We start from the raw sequence: 19644 nt of genomic DNA on the forward strand, positions 1-19644 counted from the left end.
AAGGAGTAAGTGAAAGCTCACACGGAAAGGTAAAAAAAAAAGAATGGTTATATTGCTAATAATCTTACATTTAATGAGACGAAGGGAGCAAAATATTTAGTTAAGTTGTCAATATTGGTTCATTTATTTATGCCTTTTAACTTATTTTCCATTTGAAGTAATGAATGATTATCGGGATAATGTATGTAAACTACACTAAAGAAAGAGCCTGCAGAACCCACCTCTCTCTCTCTCTCTCTCTCTGTCTAACTACCTACAATTCCCAAAGCCTAGCCCCTACACCTTACAACCCAACCGGCTGTCTTTTTTCCATAATTACCTCAATTACCCCTACCCATCTTCCTATCATTTTCCTAACATTTAGTCATTTCTTTTCCTTCCCGAGACAAATCCAATATAGGGGCATTTTCGTCTTTTCATGCATGCATACATTCATACCAAGACGAAAATCCCTCCTATCGGCCGCTAAACGCCATGTTTTCAGCACCAAAAACAATACGCATGTCAATCCCTTTTGTTAATTTCCCACCTCTCTCTCTCCTACTTTATTTATATATATATATATATATATATTAGTCTAAAAGCCATGCAGAAATGTTAAGAATAGTATTTCTCTCGTTTATTTTTGTTTTCGAAAATGAGTGATAATAATATGAGTGTGGATATGTTAACATCTGGTGGGACTCCAGTAGGATCTAGGTGGAATCCAACCAAGGAACAAATTGATTTACTTGAGAGTTTATATAGGCAAGGGATAAGGACACCAAGTGCTGAGCAGATTCAGCAGATTACTGGGAGGTTAAGGGCATTTGGTCACATTGAGGGCAAAAATGTCTTTTATTGGTTTCAAAATCATAAGGCAAGGCAACGCCAGAAACAGAAGCAAGATAAATTTGCTTATTACAATCGATTTCTTCATCGGACTTCTGTTTTTTCTCCACCTAATTGCCCAAATGGTAATTAAATTTCTTCTTTCTTCTTCTCATTTTATGTTAAGCTATTATTATTGTTTCAAAACTCAATAAATATTTAGAAAATCCATAATCTAATTCATAATCAAAAGTACGTGTTTTGATTTACAGAGACATAGGAAATAACACTTTACGTCTTTTGACCAGATGATTTTTTTAAAAAAAGAAAATGAGGTTCTCGTACTCTATGATATATGTACGAGACTGTATGTGACAGTTTGCTTCTCGTTTTTTCTTCAGATTTTATTTCCTTTGTGGGATGTTTTCAGTTTCTCCTAGTTTCTGATGATATATATTGTCTCTTTTCAATTTGCTGCCTTCACTTTTATGTTCCCACCAGCTAATAGTAGTACCCACCGGGAAACTTGCTTTTCTCTATCATAATTATTTTTTAGGACCTTTAAAAAGTTTATTTTCAAGAGCTGCTACAATTTTTTAGTTTAATTTCTCTACGCAAATTGTGTGTAAAATATTTTTTATTAGTCATCTAAAAAGATAATTAACAACCATCTCAAATGAAATTCGTAGTAAAAAAATACGAGTACAAGTTGCTTATGTTGTAGTTGTGACCTGAAAATTCTTTTTAATATTGGGTGGTGATAAAACTCGATCAGAGGATCTCTTGTTTGTTTTGAAATTATGTTAAAGTTGTGACCACCTGATTTAAGAGACTGCGTAAGATATTAGAAAAATATACATTTATTTACTTAAATTATGCCTTCAACAACCTGTCACAGCTACTTACAACATACACTAAGTAAAATATTTTTATACTATATATATCTTACTCCTATAGGTTAGATGTATATTCTAATAGTAATACTCATTGGAATTAGGTCTTGTAGTTGTTAGCAGCCCTTATTACACAGGACAAAGCAATCTAGGGTTTTATCAGCAGTATCCAGCAGTTCCCAGTATGATCATACCTGGACCTGGCAGTTTCAAAAGAAGAACAACTTGTAATCAAGAAACTTTGAATCTTTGTCAAGAGAACAATAGCCCAAATGCAAATAAGGAGTTTATAAATCAAGAAACTTTGAATCTTTTTCCACTGCACCCAACTGGGGTTTTACAAGAAAAGACGACAAGTTCTTCTTCTTCGTCTACTTCTGCTCCTCATGATCAACAGTCCAATATTACTACTACTACTTGTCCTTCAAATTCAGTGGAAGCGAACTGTTTTGATGATCTTGGAATTGGTGCTGCTGATCAGCGACCTCATCCAGTCTTTAACTTCCTATGACGAAATTAAAAGGGTCCTTGTGAGAGTTTGCTAGCATTGAGATTTGTGACGTTTTGCTGGCACTGGCAGTGTGTTTCATCTGGTTGGCTTCTTTCATCTTGTTTTTTCAGTAGTAGTTGGTTTTGATCTCAAATAATACTACATGTGATCATATTATCCTTTATCCGAATATATATAGTGCAATATGTTGTGAATGTAATTGTGGTTTCATATATATTGTCAACGGGGATTTTGATCCTTCTTTTTTAACTGTTAGCTAAAATATCCATCTATCTTTGTTTTATCTCAAATTCATTTCATAGTTGGATGTGGAGTTAGAATTTTCTTAGGAATTTAAAAATGTGAACAAATAAATACATAAAGAGATACGTCTATTACAATCTTATAGTTTTTCAATTATAAACATTCGGATAAATCTCTTGTGCCCTTAGGTTTTCCTTTGCTCATAGCTTGCGTATTTATGATGTAACTCACAATGTTATTACTCTCGATATATGTATGATTCCGGTGGTCGTTTAATTTGGTTTTCCTTCTTAGGGATTGGAAAAATAAAGCGTTAAACAATAGTTACCTAAATTATTGTCTTCAGTATATATTAAGAACTTTAAAAGTCTGTACTCTAGTTAATTTTTTGAAAGGGTTAAAGGAGTTGTTCAACCCTTTCACTTAAGATTAGTCCGTTCTATATCTTGACAAGGTGTGAAAGAGATATAACTCAACAATAGAATGTTAGCTTGACGTGATGGAAGTCATTAGTTCAAGCCTAAATACTCCTAAGTTTCAATGTGAGTTTTCTAGTTGGATTTTCTCTATTACCATTGTTCAATGAAAATAGATAAAAGGCTTGTGGGATTGATGAGTTATGAAGAAAGAAAGAAGATAGGTTAGTCAATGAACTTGAATTTATGACACCATAATTCACTAAAAAAATTGCTATATTATGACGGTAAAATTTAAATTGAAACTAATGATACTGCTGAGCACGTCTGGAATATCTTTTTCTTGCTATTAAAGTTGGGAGAGGTTTTTTAAAACTTATTCCCAACTATCTTTATGATATTTGTTTATATAAATAATCTGGACCTTGAAAAATTAAATATGAAACATGTTATTCATCTAAATATGATGAAGAAATAGAAGGGAAACGTAATAGCAATTCAAGGAGATGGATCCGAAATGCATATTTGATCCATAAAAACAAAAGATCACAAAATTCGTAATGAGTGATAAATATGAATAAACAATTTTTTAGCTAGTTATAAAAAATGAAAATCACATCTTTTTGTAATATGGCTATGAAACCTCTTTTCTAGGAAATTTGATAAAATATATATTTGGATATGAATTTTCGAAGTTAATTACTACCACTTCGATTTAATTAAATGGTATTCAATAGTCGAGATGTTTTCGACATAATTATACTTTATTTTCGATATAAGGGTATACATTCTACATTTCTACATATTTCAAATTCATATTTTGTTGATAAATTACAGATCCGAAAAGATTTGCGCCTGTTTAATTTGGATGCGAGGATATATAGAAAGAAAAAAAAACAAATACACAAGGACTAGTATTAGATTTACTGTCTACTGGTCACTTATTTTTAACTATTAAAATTTTAAATTTCATGACATTGACTATTGTTCAATTATTAGGGTTAAGACTTAAAAGAGTGATTATTAGTGAATTTTATCATGATAAAAGTGGTAAAATGATTCTTTCTTCGTTTCAAAATAAGTGAATTGTTTTTTTTTCATATTTCAAAATAAACAAACTATTCAAAATTCAAGAGAGTTATTGAAATTTCTTTCATTTTTGCCCATTATTAATATTTTTTAGGTGATAATTTCAAGAGAGTTAATTGTTCATATTTATGATTTTACTTTAAATTATTTCTATTTTCAATAATAATTTGAAAATAACTAAAAGGGTAATAGTGAAAAATAGTGTTCAATTTATATCCTAATTTTTTATTAATAAGTGTACATTACCTCAATAATTCATTTATTTTGAAATAGAGGAAGGAGTGGATAGCCATTTTTAGGGTTGCTTATTAGAATATAAAATAGTTGGAAATAGCCACACATGACTTCTTATCTGTGTAAGAAGTAAAGCAAGCACAAAAGAAGAGGCAGTAATTAAAGTTTAATGGTTATGTGTCTCTGTATATTTTGTTATTGCGCGTATATATTTTTTATATCAGATATATTTATTTATATATGAATATACTAAATATTTAATATTGGATAAATTGACAAAATTAATATCGAATACGTTTGATGAAATTGATGTTGGATATATCGGATGAAATTGATTTTGGATATAAAAATATACGAAATTGTGAAACTCAAATACATTGTGAAATACAAATACATTATGAAACACAGACATAAAGAAGTAAAGGAACGAAAGAGGCTAGAGACAAGATACATTCGCTAAATATAATGTCTCTAGAGGCAAATACATTGTATTTAAAGATAAGTCAAACAAAATATATAATTATTGAAATTATTAATGTGTTGAGCAAATTAGCATTTATACTAACGTGCTTTATAAAAACTGCTCTTTCTTTAAATTATTTTACAAATGCTGGCTAAGAGCTCTAAGTTTGAAATACAAATTGAAACTCCAATTTGGCCCGTTTAAGGCCCATTTTAAATTTACACTAGAGTTCCTTCTTTCTTCAATCGTGAACCTTCTCCATCTCCTCTGTGGCGAGCTCACTTGGTATTTTTTTTTTCACGGCGAATTGGAGTTGTAAGTTTCCTTCTTTACGCTAATGTTTAAGACTTAATCTGCATTGTATAATGTATTTGCTTTCTATGCGATAATGGCTGCAAAGATGTGACATGTACAATCTGGAGTCGTAATAATCACTTTGTTTTTTTAAAAAATATTTCTCTAAGACAAAAGCAAACAGATAATTAGGAGAAATGAGATACTCAATAAGCTGAGTTCTAAGATAATCTGAATTCAGCATTGGAATGGAAATTATAAAATTCATTGTCATGATACTCCAAATGATTGATTCTATTTTATGGTCATCTTAAATTTAAGAATTTTTACTGGATTGAATTAAGTTAGCTCTTGAAACAAAAGAAAGTGTCTATCCATGAAGGCTATTGAGATTACGATAGGTCAGTAGAGGCCCCAGGGCTTTGGTCTAGCGGTAAGAATGTTGTGTGGGATGCACGTTATGAGTTTGAATCCCGCCACAGGCAAAAGGCTAGTATAATAAGTGAAGAAGGGTAGAGGGGCAGACCCATATATGTTCCAGTGACCCTGTGGGATTTTTCGGTTATCAAAACAACAACAACAAAAAATTAGGACATTAGAGAACTTGAATCGATATTGATAATAATGATAAGTTTTTCCTCATCAAGATTTTAGTTACCTATCAGAAGTACTACTATTATACTAGATGCCAGAGTCTTCCAAATCTTTTTGTATAATACGACTTATAACTTTCGACCTGAAAAAATGACCACCACATTTATTTGTTTATGAAAAATAAGAAAACGTGACCACTCTTTAGTCACTAAGCTGGAAAGAAAATGGGGGAATAGGTAAAAAAAAAGTCTTTATTTATGTTTATATACCATATATTGATCCTCTTGGCTTCTTAATGGGCTTACTCCTTTATATTTTGACACCTCTTAGCGAAAATACTGACTTTGCCACTGTATGTGACTGTCAAATAACAGGTAATGCTTTAAAAAAAGTATGGTTTCTTCTAATACCTTAAGCCAATTCAAAAGTAAAGTAGGAATCAAGTTTCCCGTTTTCATTTTGGTAAGGGAGGACAAGTATGGACTGACATGTTTAAGAAAATATATATTTAGTGGCTTAAGGGACTGAACAGAACTGGATTAAGGGTATTCTGTTGACAAGGTTAGCAAGTAGCTAATGCCTAATGGGATATTACCATTGCCAAATCATGCATCTTCACGTGAAATGGAAGTTTGTTTAAGCTCACACAAGTTAAATATGGCGTACCACAGATTTTGGCTATGAAATGAATGAATTTGTTTCTGGATTTGTCAACCTAATCTGTCACAAAACGCAAACTAAAATCTAATCTGGAATCTCAGGTGAGATGGTCACTATTGTAAGCTACACTATTTTTTGTCAAGCAGGTAGGTTGTCCTGATTTTCTTACCCAACTCATACCATCTTCCTTCATTTCATGTAATTTCATACTACTTACAAGGAACAAAGTGCGATAGCAGTACCATCCAATTTTAACCGATTGAAATTATCAATTTCATTCTAACCGATGAGTAAAATCTACCTTACCACCCTTGAAATATGGGATTGTGATCCTAAGCTCCTTGAATGTCCTTTTGTCAACAACTTGCTCCTTTTGACTAAATGTTAACAACCAAAAAGATATTTTTTCAATAATATATCAGATTGACTATGAAGTGTTGGGAAAAGGAGATGGAGAAATATTTCAAATGCATAAAGCTATCACTGTTGTAAAAATCACTATAGTTTATTTTCGTGCATGTTATTCCATAGAAATTCAAAAATACTTCCACTAAAGAATGCCAATAATCCAAATGTCTAAATCTTGGGCATACTATAACCTATATACTTGGTAAAATTATTTTCTTCAAATCTCATTTTGTTCTACATGTGTATGTTTGTTGGTTGCTTTTATTTGTTGAGAATTACTTGTTTGGCAAATATAAGTCTCTGTTTTCTGAAAATATTGTTCATTGTGCTCCTCTTATTCACTGAAAGATTGTAATATTATATGACTACTCCACTAGTTGCTTGCATTTACATGTTGATTGTTTATATGACTACTCCGCATATTTCATTTCCTGCTATACTAAGCATGATCTTGTCTTTTATACTTTACAGTTTGAACTGGTGAAGGATGCGCCGCAAAACCGGTACCTTATTCATAAACCCAAAGATCTTCGGAAGTCTCCAGAAACCTTGTGTGAAGGATATGGTCACATTTCTTAATTGTTCGACTCTAAATCATAACAAGGACGATAAATGCAGCAGGCAAAACTCACTTTTAAGTGCATGCATAGAGTCTCAGGTATATATTCTCAAATCCTGTTTACTTTGTGTTCTTCATTGTTATTTAGAAAAAGATATGGTTTTATTCATTTGCTTGCCACAAATAGTATATAGTTTAATATGCTCCGACATTAGCATTGACCTGTGATACACCTTTTTTACAGAGTGGCAAAAACAGAAAGCCTTGGGGTATTATTAATTATCACCTCCAGAGGCTTAACAGGGGAAGGAAATAATTTGTATCAATTTGCTTGTGTATAACATAGGCTACAGTAATGTGCGTAGGTGTGTCATTTAGCTGGCATTCGACTTAATAAAAATCCTTACTATGTCTTGCTGTATTTGGATTTTATCCATGACTTTTTCATTTGTGTAGCTTTAGAGAGCTGGCTATGACTATGTTTCAAAACTTTCCTTTCTTTCCGGGGAAGTTTCAGTGCTTTGCTTCTGATGAACCATCAAATAGTGTAAGCTGGAAAGGATATGAATTTTTCCTTTCAACTATGAATAAATATTCACTCATTTGATCTTCTTGTTATAATACATATAGTTATTTGTTGTCAGTGGCTATAAGTTGTGTTTCAAAGTGAAGGATTCTAGGAGCATGAGCTCCAGTTTAATAATGTACTTCTGGTAATATTAACTATATTCTTTTAGTTCAAAAGCCACGGTGGTGGAGGGTTAAGGCATGATTCTAGGTTGATCCTTCAGAAATAGTAATAGTTATAAAAATGTAAAAGCTGAAACCTTTAGAATGTCAGGCAATGAGGAAACTGTAAACTTTGATTAGTCTTCTGCGGTTGAAGGAACTGTAAACTTTGATGTAGTCTTCTGCGGTTGTGTTGTGTCTTTTATTTGGGTGTTGGATAGAGTTTAGAATGTAGTCTGCATTTGGAAGAACCCTCGAGGCATCGTTGCTTGGGACAACTTATTGCGGTCCTGGTTGTTAACATCAAGAGATTTGTCCATGATCTAGACTCATACCATCCTATAGTAGATAACCTGAAAATTACGAATCAATGGCCTTTGATTTGTTACTTGAATTGCTTATTCAAAAGCAATAGCCAAAATAAATAAGTAGCAATAGCTTTTGAATATGGGAAAATATGTGAACAGGAGAACTCATGGTTTGGTTTTTGAATCAAACTCATTATTAGGCATGATTAACTTAATAAATTGCAGCAGCGGGCTCACTTTCTCATACTCGGACAAATATCTGTTTCAAAATAAGGTGAAAAACTTAAGCCTAATTTTTTTTCCCCAGATTGTTGCTTTTGTTCGATAGTTTTGGCAGAATTGATTAGACTCATCACTCGGGTTTGTTTGTTTTAGAGGCAATCTTTGCTAATCAAATTGTCTTTTCGGCCAATTATTAGTTTGTTCCTGGTTACTGCTTAGAAGGCATAAATTTAAAATTTAAGTTCAGAGTAGACATATCCAAAAAGAGTATTTAGTAAACAGTAGACATTGCCAACAAAGTATCGCTATTTAAGACACCAGTATGAAATTCAAAACACAAAACTTGAAAATAAGAAAAGCCAGTTCAAAGTAATCTACTAAACTATGCTAATGAAAATGAAAACAACTAGTATCCGTCAACCACTTAATCAACCTCCTCAATCTTAGGCCCTGCACTGCTACCACCAGCTGGTGGAGCATCACCATCCATAGGAACACCTGCATCACCACCAGCACCCTGGTACATCTTAGCAATGATGGGATTACAAATGCCCTCAAGCTCCTTCATCTTGTCCTCAAATTCATCAGCTTCTGCAAGCTGGTTGCTCTCAAGCCATGAAATTGCCTGATCGATGGCATCCTCAATCTTTTTCTTGTCATCCGAGCTAAGCTTAGAACCAATTTTCTCATCCTTCACCGTGTTTCTCATATTGTAAGCATAGTTCTCCAATGAATTTTTGGCCTCCACCTTTTTCTTGAGTTCTTCATCTTCTGCCTTGTACTTCTCAGCTTCCTGGACCATCTTCTCAATTTCTTCCTTTGACAACCTACCCTTGTCATTGGTAATTGTGATCTTGTTCTTCTGTCCAGTGGTCTTGTCCTCAGCAGAGACATTCAAGATACCATTTGCATCAATGTCGAAACAGACCGTGATCTGAGGCACACCTCTAGGAGCAGGGGGAATACCAGAGAGCTCAAATTTACCCAACAGATTGTTATCTCTGGTTCTTGCTCTCTCACCCTCGAACACCTGAATCAATACTCCGGGTTGGTTATCAGAGTAGGTGGAAAATACCTGCTCTTTCTTGGTAGGAATTGTGGTGTTCCTTGGAATCAGGACAGTCATCACACCTCCAGCAGTTTCTAACCCAAGAGAAAGAGGCGTGACATCCAAAAGCAGCAAGTCTTGGACCTTCTCATTACCTTCTCCGCTGAGAATGGCAGCTTGCACAGCAGCACCATAGGCAACAGCCTCATCTGGGTTGATGCTCTTGCAGAGCTCCTTGCCATTGAAGAAGTCTTGCAACAGCTGCTGTACCTTGGGAATTCTAGTGGATCCACCTACAAGAACAACATCATGAACGGTGCTCTTGTCCATCTTGGCATCCCTTAAACATTTCTCAACTGGTTCCATACACTTCCTGAAGAGATCCATGTTTAACTCCTCGAATCTGGCACGGGTAATGGTAGAATAGAAGTCAACTCCCTCATACAGAGAATCAATTTCAATTGTTGTCTGAGCAGTGGAAGAGAGAGTTCTCTTAGCCCTCTCACAAGCTGTCCTTAATCTTCTTAGAGCTCTCGGGTTACCACTAATATCCTTCTTGTGCTTTCTCTTGAATTCCTGGACAAAATGGTTCACCATTCTGTTATCAAAATCCTCGCCTCCAAGGTGAGTGTCTCCTGCTGTGGCTTTCACCTCAAAGATACCCTCTTCAATAGTGAGGAGTGATACATCAAAAGTACCACCACCAAGATCGAATATAAGCACATTCTTCTCACCTACACTAGTAGCCTTTTTGTCCAATCCATAAGCAATTGCAGCAGCTGTAGGTTCATTAATAATTCGCATGACATTTAGTCCAGAAATAACCCCGGCATCCTTTGTAGCCTGACGTTGTGAGTCATTGAAGTAGGCTGGGACAGTCACCACAGCATTTTTCACAGTAGATCCAAGGAAGGCCTCTGCAATTTCCTTCATCTTTGTCAGCACCATAGAAGAGATTTCTTCAGCAGCAAATTGCTTCTCTTCACCCTTGTAGGTTACAACAATCATTGGCTTATCACCAGGTCCAGGAATAACCTTAAAAGGCCACAATTTCATGTCTTCCTGCACAGATGCATCACTGAACCTCCTACCAATAAGCCGCTTTGCATCTGCCAATTCAAAGCACATTGAGCACTAGATATATAACAAAACTGAAATCATATGAACACCGCACGTCTAGCAATGATATACTTCCAGATAAAAACAATGCCAAAAATCCCACGATCCTCAGCACTAAGCAACAAAGGAAACAAAAGCGTGCCACAATATCAAATTCAACATCACCAATAAGAATCAGCATGTCACACCAGTGACCAGACCTACATTACAAATCCAATTAAATTCAGACACCCCAATATACACTGACGCACTCCATTCAGCCAAACTCTCATGATGCATAAGGCAGATCGGTCTTATCCCTTTTGATTCTAATAACGAAGATATTCTCATCTAATGTCAGATTGCCTGACTAATTGATACAGTGAACATAGCATAAGTGCCGAGCTTATAGGCTCACTACATGTTGTTTTTATGCCACAATTAATTTACCAGACTGCTTATTTGATAGTACTAATATCATGTCAACTTGCCTACCCCTCAACTAATTCACCAGATAGATTTATAGTATAATTCTGACTTGAGATCAGGACAATGCAGATCCGTCTTACTGGACATGTCCACATAAATTAGATTTTTCTACGTGCTTTCGGACTATTAAGCTACCAGCAAAATAATACGACTAACTAATATAAACCAAGCTAAACGAATCACATCACGTCATTCATCAAACTCGATTTCGCAACAAATCACAAACATACAAGATATACCACTCATCAACAAGGATTTACTTAAAACAGCACCAAATATATAAGATACGTTTAAATCGGTAGATTGAAAGCTTACCGAAAACGGTGTTAATCGGATTCATGGCGACCTGATTCTTAGCAGCGTCACCAATGAGACGTTCAGTGTCAGTGAATCCAACATAAGACGGCGTAGTTCTGTTGCCTTGATCATTAGCGATAATCTCCACACGATCATGTTGCCAAACGCCGACACAAGAATATGTAGTCCCCAAATCAATTCCGATCGAAGGTCCTTCACCTTTTCCGGCCATTGCTTTAAAGGGCGACGTATATTATTAGAGAAGGGGGAAAAAGGAGAGCTAAAAGTTAAGTTGAGGTTTGTGAAGAAAGAAGAAGATAATGAATGAGATTATGAAGAAAGGAGAAGAGGAGGAGGAGTATATAATGGGTTCGGGTTAGGCGTTTTCTGTACGTGTTACGGTTTCTAGAATGTTCCTTTCTTTCTAGATCTGACCAATCAGAGGGAATTATTTGAACGTGTTTTATGGCCAATGGAATGTTCTGGAGACGTGCTGATTACGTAGCCGTGTTTGACCTTCAACTTTTTCTGGACCTTTTTGCAAATCATAAATAATTGAAGAAAAAAATGATTAAGACTTGGTTATACTTTTTTTAATTACATATTTCTCGGATCATTTTTTAAAATTTAATATTAAATATCAATTAATATGGGTATTATAATAAATATTTCTCCTGTCCCAAAATTAAGTGTTACTTTAGCAAAAATTATATTTATTAATAAAATTAATAAAGATAACGTATAGTTTACTGAACCATTCATATTTAATAAATATTTATTGAAAATTGAACACTATTAAAAAGATGAAGTATAAAGTTACAATTGATAAAACATAGAATTTTTTGTTGAAATAACATAGAATTCCTCAGATGACACTTATTTAGAAACGAATCATAGAACTCAAATTAAAATACTATTTTCAAAAGTTAAAGTAAGGCTTCCTATTAGGGACTGTTACACTACCGACCAAAGCTCAAAACAAAAGCTCAGATTAAAGAGGACGAAGGAACACTTACCCCTATCACCATCTTTGTTAGTCTGTGGACACAGGGGTGGAGCTACGTGGGAGTGGGGGGGGGGTTTCATGAATCGAAAAATTACATTGTATATAGAAGGTTAAATTTGAATATTATGGATATATAATTTTTAATGAACCCGCTTAGTATAATTGAAAAGCATAGCTTAGCAGCTGAGGGGGTTCAATTCATATCTAAGGTCGTGAGTTTGATTCTCGTTCAAGTCTTCTTTTTTTAAGTTTTTAAAAGTTTCTCACTTCCTTTTCTATTTAATGTGCATATTGGGCTTTGGATATGTTGTTGAGCTTGATCCTTTCTCACTCTCAAATGAGCAATTATAGTTGAGTAGACAAAAATTAGTCAGCCCATTTGTGTGTATTTGTTATTTACTTAATAGTTAATTATTTTTTATTTTTCTTAAGTTTAAATATTGTATTTAAAATATTTTGGATATTTTTATGTAATTGGAATGAAAAATATTCCTATTCTCTCTTTTTCATGTTCACATACTAATTTAAATCCCTAGCTAGATTTTTATAATTTCTAACTAATTTTTATTATTAACACACTTTTCAACCAAAAGAAAAGAAATTACACACTATGCATATATCGTTTTGTTAAGTTTTATATATTATTTATCGAGTTACATAGTGCGTTCTTTTCAACTAAATTTGTATCATTCTACATATTAATATATTGATGTTGTTCAACATCTTTATTATTATTGCTATTATTATTGGGTATTAAAAATATATTATTTTTTAAAAAGTGTAAATATTGAATTATTAATATCATAATATTTTTTATATTCTTTATCAATTTCAAAAAAAATATTATGATATTAATAATTCAATACTTACACTTTTTAAAGTAACTTATCTTTTGTGGGTATTAATTTAAAAGAAAAAATAGAAAGTTTAAAATAAAGTAGGATAGTGCAAAGTGAAAGTTAAAAAAAAATATGATATTTATAAAAAAAAAAAGCTCGACGGTGCAGAGAAAAATGGAAAAAAGTGTTAAAAGGACAAATAAGGCGGGTTAAAATTCTGTGGGCATCTACTTTAATTTTTCTTTGCTTATTTCTTTATATGTTGAACCTCCTGAATTAAAATCTTGCATGGACACCGGTGGAAAAACAATAATCTTTGGTGGTCGGTATAACTTGATTACACAGCTTAGATTTTCTTTAGCAACTCAAAACCACTAGGATGGGCCTCATCACTGTAAGTCTGTAACAAAGGTCCAGTTTGGATTCATAACCCGTAAACCCTAGCCAGAACTATTTGTTTACATTTAGGCCCATATTTTCCACTTTGGAGTTTTAAAGCCCTAGGTCAATCCAAAAGCTCCTCTATTTTCATGGAGTTTTGAACGGGGTTCAAACTTTTCTTTTTACGCAATTTGAATTGATAAAGGTTCAAACTTTATGATATATATATATATATGGAGTTGAATTGATAAATGTTAAAATTCCAATTTCTGAATTCTTCAGTATTTTAACTATGAATTATTTGTGTTTAAATTATTTTCACATTCAACTAGTTCAATAATTTTGCAACAATGGATAAATGTTAATTAACAGTGCGAAAAGTGACTATTTTCTCGTTTCTCCCTATATTATCCATAAGACACCACACGCAAATGTAGTACTATATCTTTTTCATGTAACGTTATCAGATAATCTTAATATGATACAATTAGAATGAGCCCGTTTTAAAGGTTGCATGTGGTGCAAGATGTAGACACAAAATTGTGCAAGTACATCATAAAATTGAATATTCTTCGGATTAAAAACCTGCAATTAATTACAAAACGTTAGCCCTTAAGCCATTACATTTAGGGAAAAAGAAGAAACAATAATGTATAGCTAGTCAGTGTAGAAAAAAGCGAAAGGTGGAGGAGGGGAAACAGATTTGCAAAAAGATGAAACATATCACGCTTATCCATGCCCGGAGGTGGGCCGCATAAAAAGCACAAATTTATGCCTATGTAGTAGTACTTTGGTGGCTTTGATTTTGTTGCTTCCACTCCAATGTATGTACTACTAAATCCCCACATACTAGAGTCCTCAAGCGATTTGAAGTTTATCAATCGGAGATACCATATTTCTTTTTAAATTTATCGAGTTTTAAATTAATAATTTATATATATTCAATAAAAATTTTAAAATAAATAATAGTATAAAATTTGAATTAAAGTTATCGAACCTAACCTATACTTGCCTCTCGATTTGTCGTTTCCTGCTGCTAACTTGATAATAATACCTAGAGAAGAAAAATGTTTGAAGGGTTTCATTTTTCTTCTTTAATTTCTTGGGGTGTTTCCTTTTGAGGATGGAACATGAGGCATGCCATAGGCGTAGTTTAGCAAAAAATGAAAAAAAACTAACCTAGTTTATTACTCGGTATCTAAAAAAAGTTAAGAGACATTCATTATGTGGGCTGTGACCATAAATGATTTCATAAAAGGTCCAATAAAAATTTAGAATTAAATTGTTTCTAAATTATAAAAAATATAACACTCTTTTGTGAGACACACTAAAAAAAAAAAAACATAAATTGAGACAGAAAATATTTTAAATACATAGCGTTTATAGATATATACAAGTAATTACATAGATTTCATTAGATATAAAATTTTGAATTCATATTGTCAAAACTACAATGAATTCAAAAGTAAGAACATAAAGTCTCATCAAATTTAAATTTTTGAATCAGATTCTACGTGTAAATAAGAAAAATGCAGATGGGGCTTTGCCTTTTTGTGATAATATATATTATCAGCTTTATATTATTATTTTTTTACCTAAGGGGTTAACAGACTCAGCGGGGCCTTGTAGCTTTATTCAAAACCCTCGTAGCTCGAGATGTAGCATTGGCCATTGCAAAAGTAAAAGAATTCCTCCCTCTGGACTTCCCCTTTATCTTTTTAGACCACCAACTCTCCAGTTGATATTTAACTGGTATGTACTCTCTCTCCGTCTATTTATACTTGTTCATTATATGTTTATTTTTACTTCTCATACTTAGAAAATCAAGAGATAATTTATCACTTAATTTCTAACTTAAATTTATTATTAATTATAGTCATTTTTCAAAACATTGAATTTATTATATCTAAAGAGTGATACAGTAAAATTGTCATTCTATTTATTACTCGTTAAGGAGTACTGTGTCTATTCAACATTAGATAAATAAAAATGGATGGAGCACTATTAAGAAAAATACTATTTTTCGACTGAAAAATATTTATTGGCTATTTTTAAATTTCTATAACAGAAAGTTTCTACTGAATCGCAATAGAAAAAACCTTTATTTCTAGTAACGAAGGAATACTATGCTTGTTTTAATATTCATGAAATTATGAATCTTTAAGATTATTTTACTCCATATTATCCCTTTAAGAAAAATGAAGTTAACGACAAAGAATAAAGAGGTTTGACCTAGGTAGCTAGGTAGAGTTAATTTAGCTGCATGAATGAATGAATGAACGTGGGGATGATCTCATGTCAATGATAGTATTAATTCTCTTTAGCTTCTTCTTTCTCTTTTAACGGAAAAATGATGATGACACTCAGATTATTATGAGAGAATCCTCCTTTTCCTTCTTTTGAGTTTTCTGTGATTGGATTTTTCTTGTGTTTTGGGTACATACATGTGGTAGTAGTAACATTTGCATGGTTTTTAGTGGAAACTTTGGCGTTTTCTTTCTTTGACTAATGCCTTTTTTCATATCTCTCTTTAGTTTTTTTCTTCCCCTTTTGTTTGTTGCTAAATCTTGTCAAGCACCACTTATCCCACTCACAACCGACAAGGAATCTCACTTCTCTCTATTCCAATTCTTATCATATAAAAATAATGATCATTTGTATCAATCAAATGAAAAACACCATGCAGGAATTTTAGAATTTAATCCCACTACATGTATAGAAAAAAAGTAGCACCATATATATATATAGCTACAATGGAAAATCAAACTGTTCATACTATAAAACCTGAACTTATAATTATAGAAATGCAATTAATTCAATAATGAACATGTAAAAGTTCAATCCATCATGTTTAATTATAGATTCGAATGTGGTTATATGTGTAATTTTTTTCAAAAACACTATGGTGATATGTAAGAGCGTATCAACTCACAATTACTTAACTTTGATCAAATTCTTCAAGAATGCACTATTTTTAAAATACCAACAAACACATACCTTTTGAAAAGTCTTAACGGCCAACATAGCAAGTCAAATGATGAAACTTGACCATTAGTAAGTAACATTAGTAAATTTTAGGAAACGAAAATTGAAATCGATGAAATTATATATTACAACTCCATCAAATAATAAAAATAAATGTAGTAATAAGTATACCTTTTACTCCAGGGATAAAACTTCATACAAGTGATCATGCTGAGAATTATCACTAAATTCAACAAAAAAAATACTGATTTTTTATACCACTCAACTAATAGTTACACTTCTTGATTCCAATTTTTTTCAATTAAAAGAAATGACTGTTTAGAATAATATATACCATTAATTGAGTGACTATCTGAAAAATCAACTCCAGAGGATATGGTAATTGGCTAGGGTTGGGATCACTTGGGATGATAAAATGAGTTATATTATCAGAAATTAAACCACAATATATATATGTTTCATGGAAACAGATTATAATGTCAGACCCCAAATTAAAACTCACAATAACACAACTAAACACACCTAGTAAAAGAACATCCAGTAAAATTACAAGTGATAATAATGACCAAGGAAACAAAGACTTAAATATGCCCCCCCGTATACTATATGTCTAATTTAGACCCCCCCTCTCCCCAACACATACAACATTTTAATCCTTCAGAGTCAAGTACACAAATTGACTTACATGAATGAAGCTTAAGCAAATCAAAGCAGATGGCTGGCTGAAGAAGATGAGTTTAGTCCAGAAAACCCTGTCCATGCGTTTCCACCCCAATATTGATTATTATTTTCCATTGTTCCCAAAAACTGTTTCGTCGAATTTAACCCTTGATCATCATGACCAATATTATTACCAGATGATGATTCATTAATTCCTTCACCGTGTTGAAAAGGGTACAAATTTGTGTTTGCTGCCAAAGATGGCAATCTCCACTGATGATCAGATCCTCCTGAGGGTACCGATAAATTGTTAGTATTAGCACTACTCCCTATTTGAAATCCCATTTCATGATGACCTAGCCCAGTCCCGTTCCCATTGTGCGTTGAAACCAAAGGAGGAGGCTGAAATCCCCCGTAGTGATGGTTAAGGTTTTGGAAGGCAGCCATGAGTGGAGTTAACTGCGTCGATTGTTCGTGTGGGAAGTGATGGCGACCATTAATTATTTCCGTGCTGCACTTTGAAGGACTTACACTTGTTGAAGTACCTATTTGTTGAACATTACTATTAACATTACTGCCAGCTGTCTTTGAGCTGTTGTTATTATTACTGCTTTTGCTTCTCTTGTTCCTCCGGCATCCTCCTCCTACAGGTACGCTTCTCAACGCGCCCCCTCTTGTCCAGTACCGTCGACAGGTCTTGCAGAAGTGTCTTGGTTGTGAAAGGTTGTAGTTGTTGAAGTAGCAGAACTTTGTGTTTGTTGAATCGCACCTTGGACACTTTAGACCAGCCTCTGGCAGTGGAATCTTTGCTAGCCGGGCTCGATCTACCATAGAACCTGGCCTGATCGAGCCTGGACTAGCCCCCACGGGCATAGATGGGGGCTGCAGAGTTGGAAGCTGGGCTGGAGAATTCTCCAGTCCAGGGTTTCCTTGTTGATGGCCGTCTGGCTGCTGTAACTGAAAAACATCAAGAGGAGGGAAAAAAGAAGCAAAGTTAGGCTCTATGTATAAGTAAGTACTCATAATCTAATTAATACCTAGTATATTCAAGAACAAGACTAGTAGAGAATATGAATATTACTTGGTTCTCTTTTTGGTTGAGGATTAAAGATATAAATTCATACCTGATGCAAATTGGGATGATCTAGATACACAGGAAAAGATGAGAAAACCATGATTTTCTTTCTTTGATCTCTTTGATCTTTATCTCTTTTATATAAAAGGTTGATAAGTTTTTTGGAAATATGTGGTGGGAGAGAATCACACTAAAGAGAGTACTAAGGGAATACCAAAGCCCCAATAAAAAGAAAGGAAAGGAAAGGAAAGGAAAGGAAAGAAAAAGAGAAAGAAGATGAAGGGAAAACATAAAAGAGGAAGGTAGCTATAGCATATTATAGAGAGATTTAATTTTTTTTTCTTTCTAACATTCTCTTTTTGTTTTACTACTATATTTTTAGGGTTTAGTAATTTGAGTGGAGGGAAGTTCCTTCGCATCTAAGCTTTCTTTGTTGATATCCTTTGGACTATATATATATATATATATATATATATATATATATATATATATATATATATATATATATATAAATTTTATTAGTGCGTGATAAAAAGGAAAGTATAGTGACTCTCTATTATATATCAGCTATAGTACTACGTAGCTTTTTTTATGGTGGGATCCGCTCTTACGTATTTCAAATTCCAAATGGGGCAGTCAAATGGATCATTGCAGAACCACATAATGATCTATAGTGATATTCTTTGGACCCTTTTGTGTTTTTTTCTTTTTTTGGGGGCTTTGTTAAGGATAGATAATATTGTTAGCTAAGAAATGTAGTAAATGATGCGTGGTATCTCAAAATCTTCTGTTGCTCCGTAAGTTTTAATTCTTACCTATAAGATAGAATTTATGATTAATTGAGTAGGGTATTGTCTTGAAATATCTTGAACTTATGTCTTAAACGGAAAAATTAGAACTTATGTTTGATGGACAACAAAACTTTGCCTAGCGAATTTTCTGAAGTGGAATCTATTTTTTCTTTTAAAAAGTTGTAAAGTGAGGCTAAAAAATCAAGAACATACAGGGCAATTTGTAAAGTTAATAAGGAAATATTACTGTTTTTATGGTACCTTGGGGTAATTAGCCCAACAATTAGGTTTCTTCTCCTCTTTTCTTGCCTTTTGCTCTTGTCTGTTTATATCTTCTAAAAAGTTTATGGGTAGCTTTCTTTAATCGAGCCACATGCAATTTGATGTCACACTTAAAAGTAATCAACTCATGTGGAGGTACGTTCTAAACTCAAACACCTCAAGAGTAAATCTTAATTGAGTTTAACTTCTACATCATTCTTAAATATATTGATAAGTAATCCTCTGTTAAATAATGAAATTTGTAATCTTTAAAAAGTTTA

The 19644-nt window shown here is 33.1% G+C and overlaps 4 protein-coding genes across 4 annotated transcripts; 2 read left to right on the forward strand and 2 right to left on the reverse strand.

Moving 5' to 3' along the window:
- The first annotated feature begins 637 nt into the window (after positions 1–637).
- Positions 638–2214, forward strand: LOC129898804 (WUSCHEL-related homeobox 2-like). Its single transcript, XM_055973492.1, has 2 exons — positions 638–956; positions 1817–2214. Exons 1-2 carry the CDS (start codon positions 638–640, stop codon positions 2212–2214), a joined length of 717 nt encoding a protein of 238 aa, XP_055829467.1.
- A 4853-nt stretch (positions 2215–7067) lies between these two features.
- Positions 7068–7792, forward strand: LOC129898601 (uncharacterized). Its single transcript, XM_055973195.1, has 2 exons — positions 7068–7273; positions 7419–7792. Exons 1-2 carry the CDS (start codon positions 7103–7105, stop codon positions 7488–7490), a joined length of 243 nt encoding a protein of 80 aa, XP_055829170.1. The 5' UTR covers positions 7068–7102; the 3' UTR covers positions 7491–7792.
- Positions 7793–8756: 964 nt separating this feature from the next.
- On the reverse strand, positions 8757–11708 carry LOC129898600 (heat shock cognate 70 kDa protein 1). The gene is made up of 2 exons (XM_055973194.1): positions 11384–11708; positions 8757–10590 (listed from the first exon to the last, which is right to left on the reverse strand). Exons 1-2 carry the CDS (start codon positions 11595–11597, stop codon positions 8858–8860), a joined length of 1947 nt encoding a protein of 648 aa, XP_055829169.1. The 5' UTR covers positions 11598–11708; the 3' UTR covers positions 8757–8857.
- A 5280-nt stretch (positions 11709–16988) lies between these two features.
- On the reverse strand, positions 16989–18723 carry LOC129899266 (dof zinc finger protein DOF2.4-like). The gene is made up of 2 exons (XM_055974160.1): positions 18361–18723; positions 16989–18193 (listed from the first exon to the last, which is right to left on the reverse strand). Exons 1-2 carry the CDS (start codon positions 18409–18411, stop codon positions 17282–17284), a joined length of 963 nt encoding a protein of 320 aa, XP_055830135.1. The 5' UTR covers positions 18412–18723; the 3' UTR covers positions 16989–17281.
- Positions 18724–19644: the final 921 nt, after the last annotated feature.

The sequence above is a fragment of the Solanum dulcamara genome, chromosome 8 (genome assembly GCF_947179165.1).
Source record: "Solanum dulcamara chromosome 8, daSolDulc1.2, whole genome shotgun sequence".
NCBI lineage: Eukaryota > Viridiplantae > Streptophyta > Magnoliopsida > Solanales > Solanaceae > Solanum > Solanum dulcamara.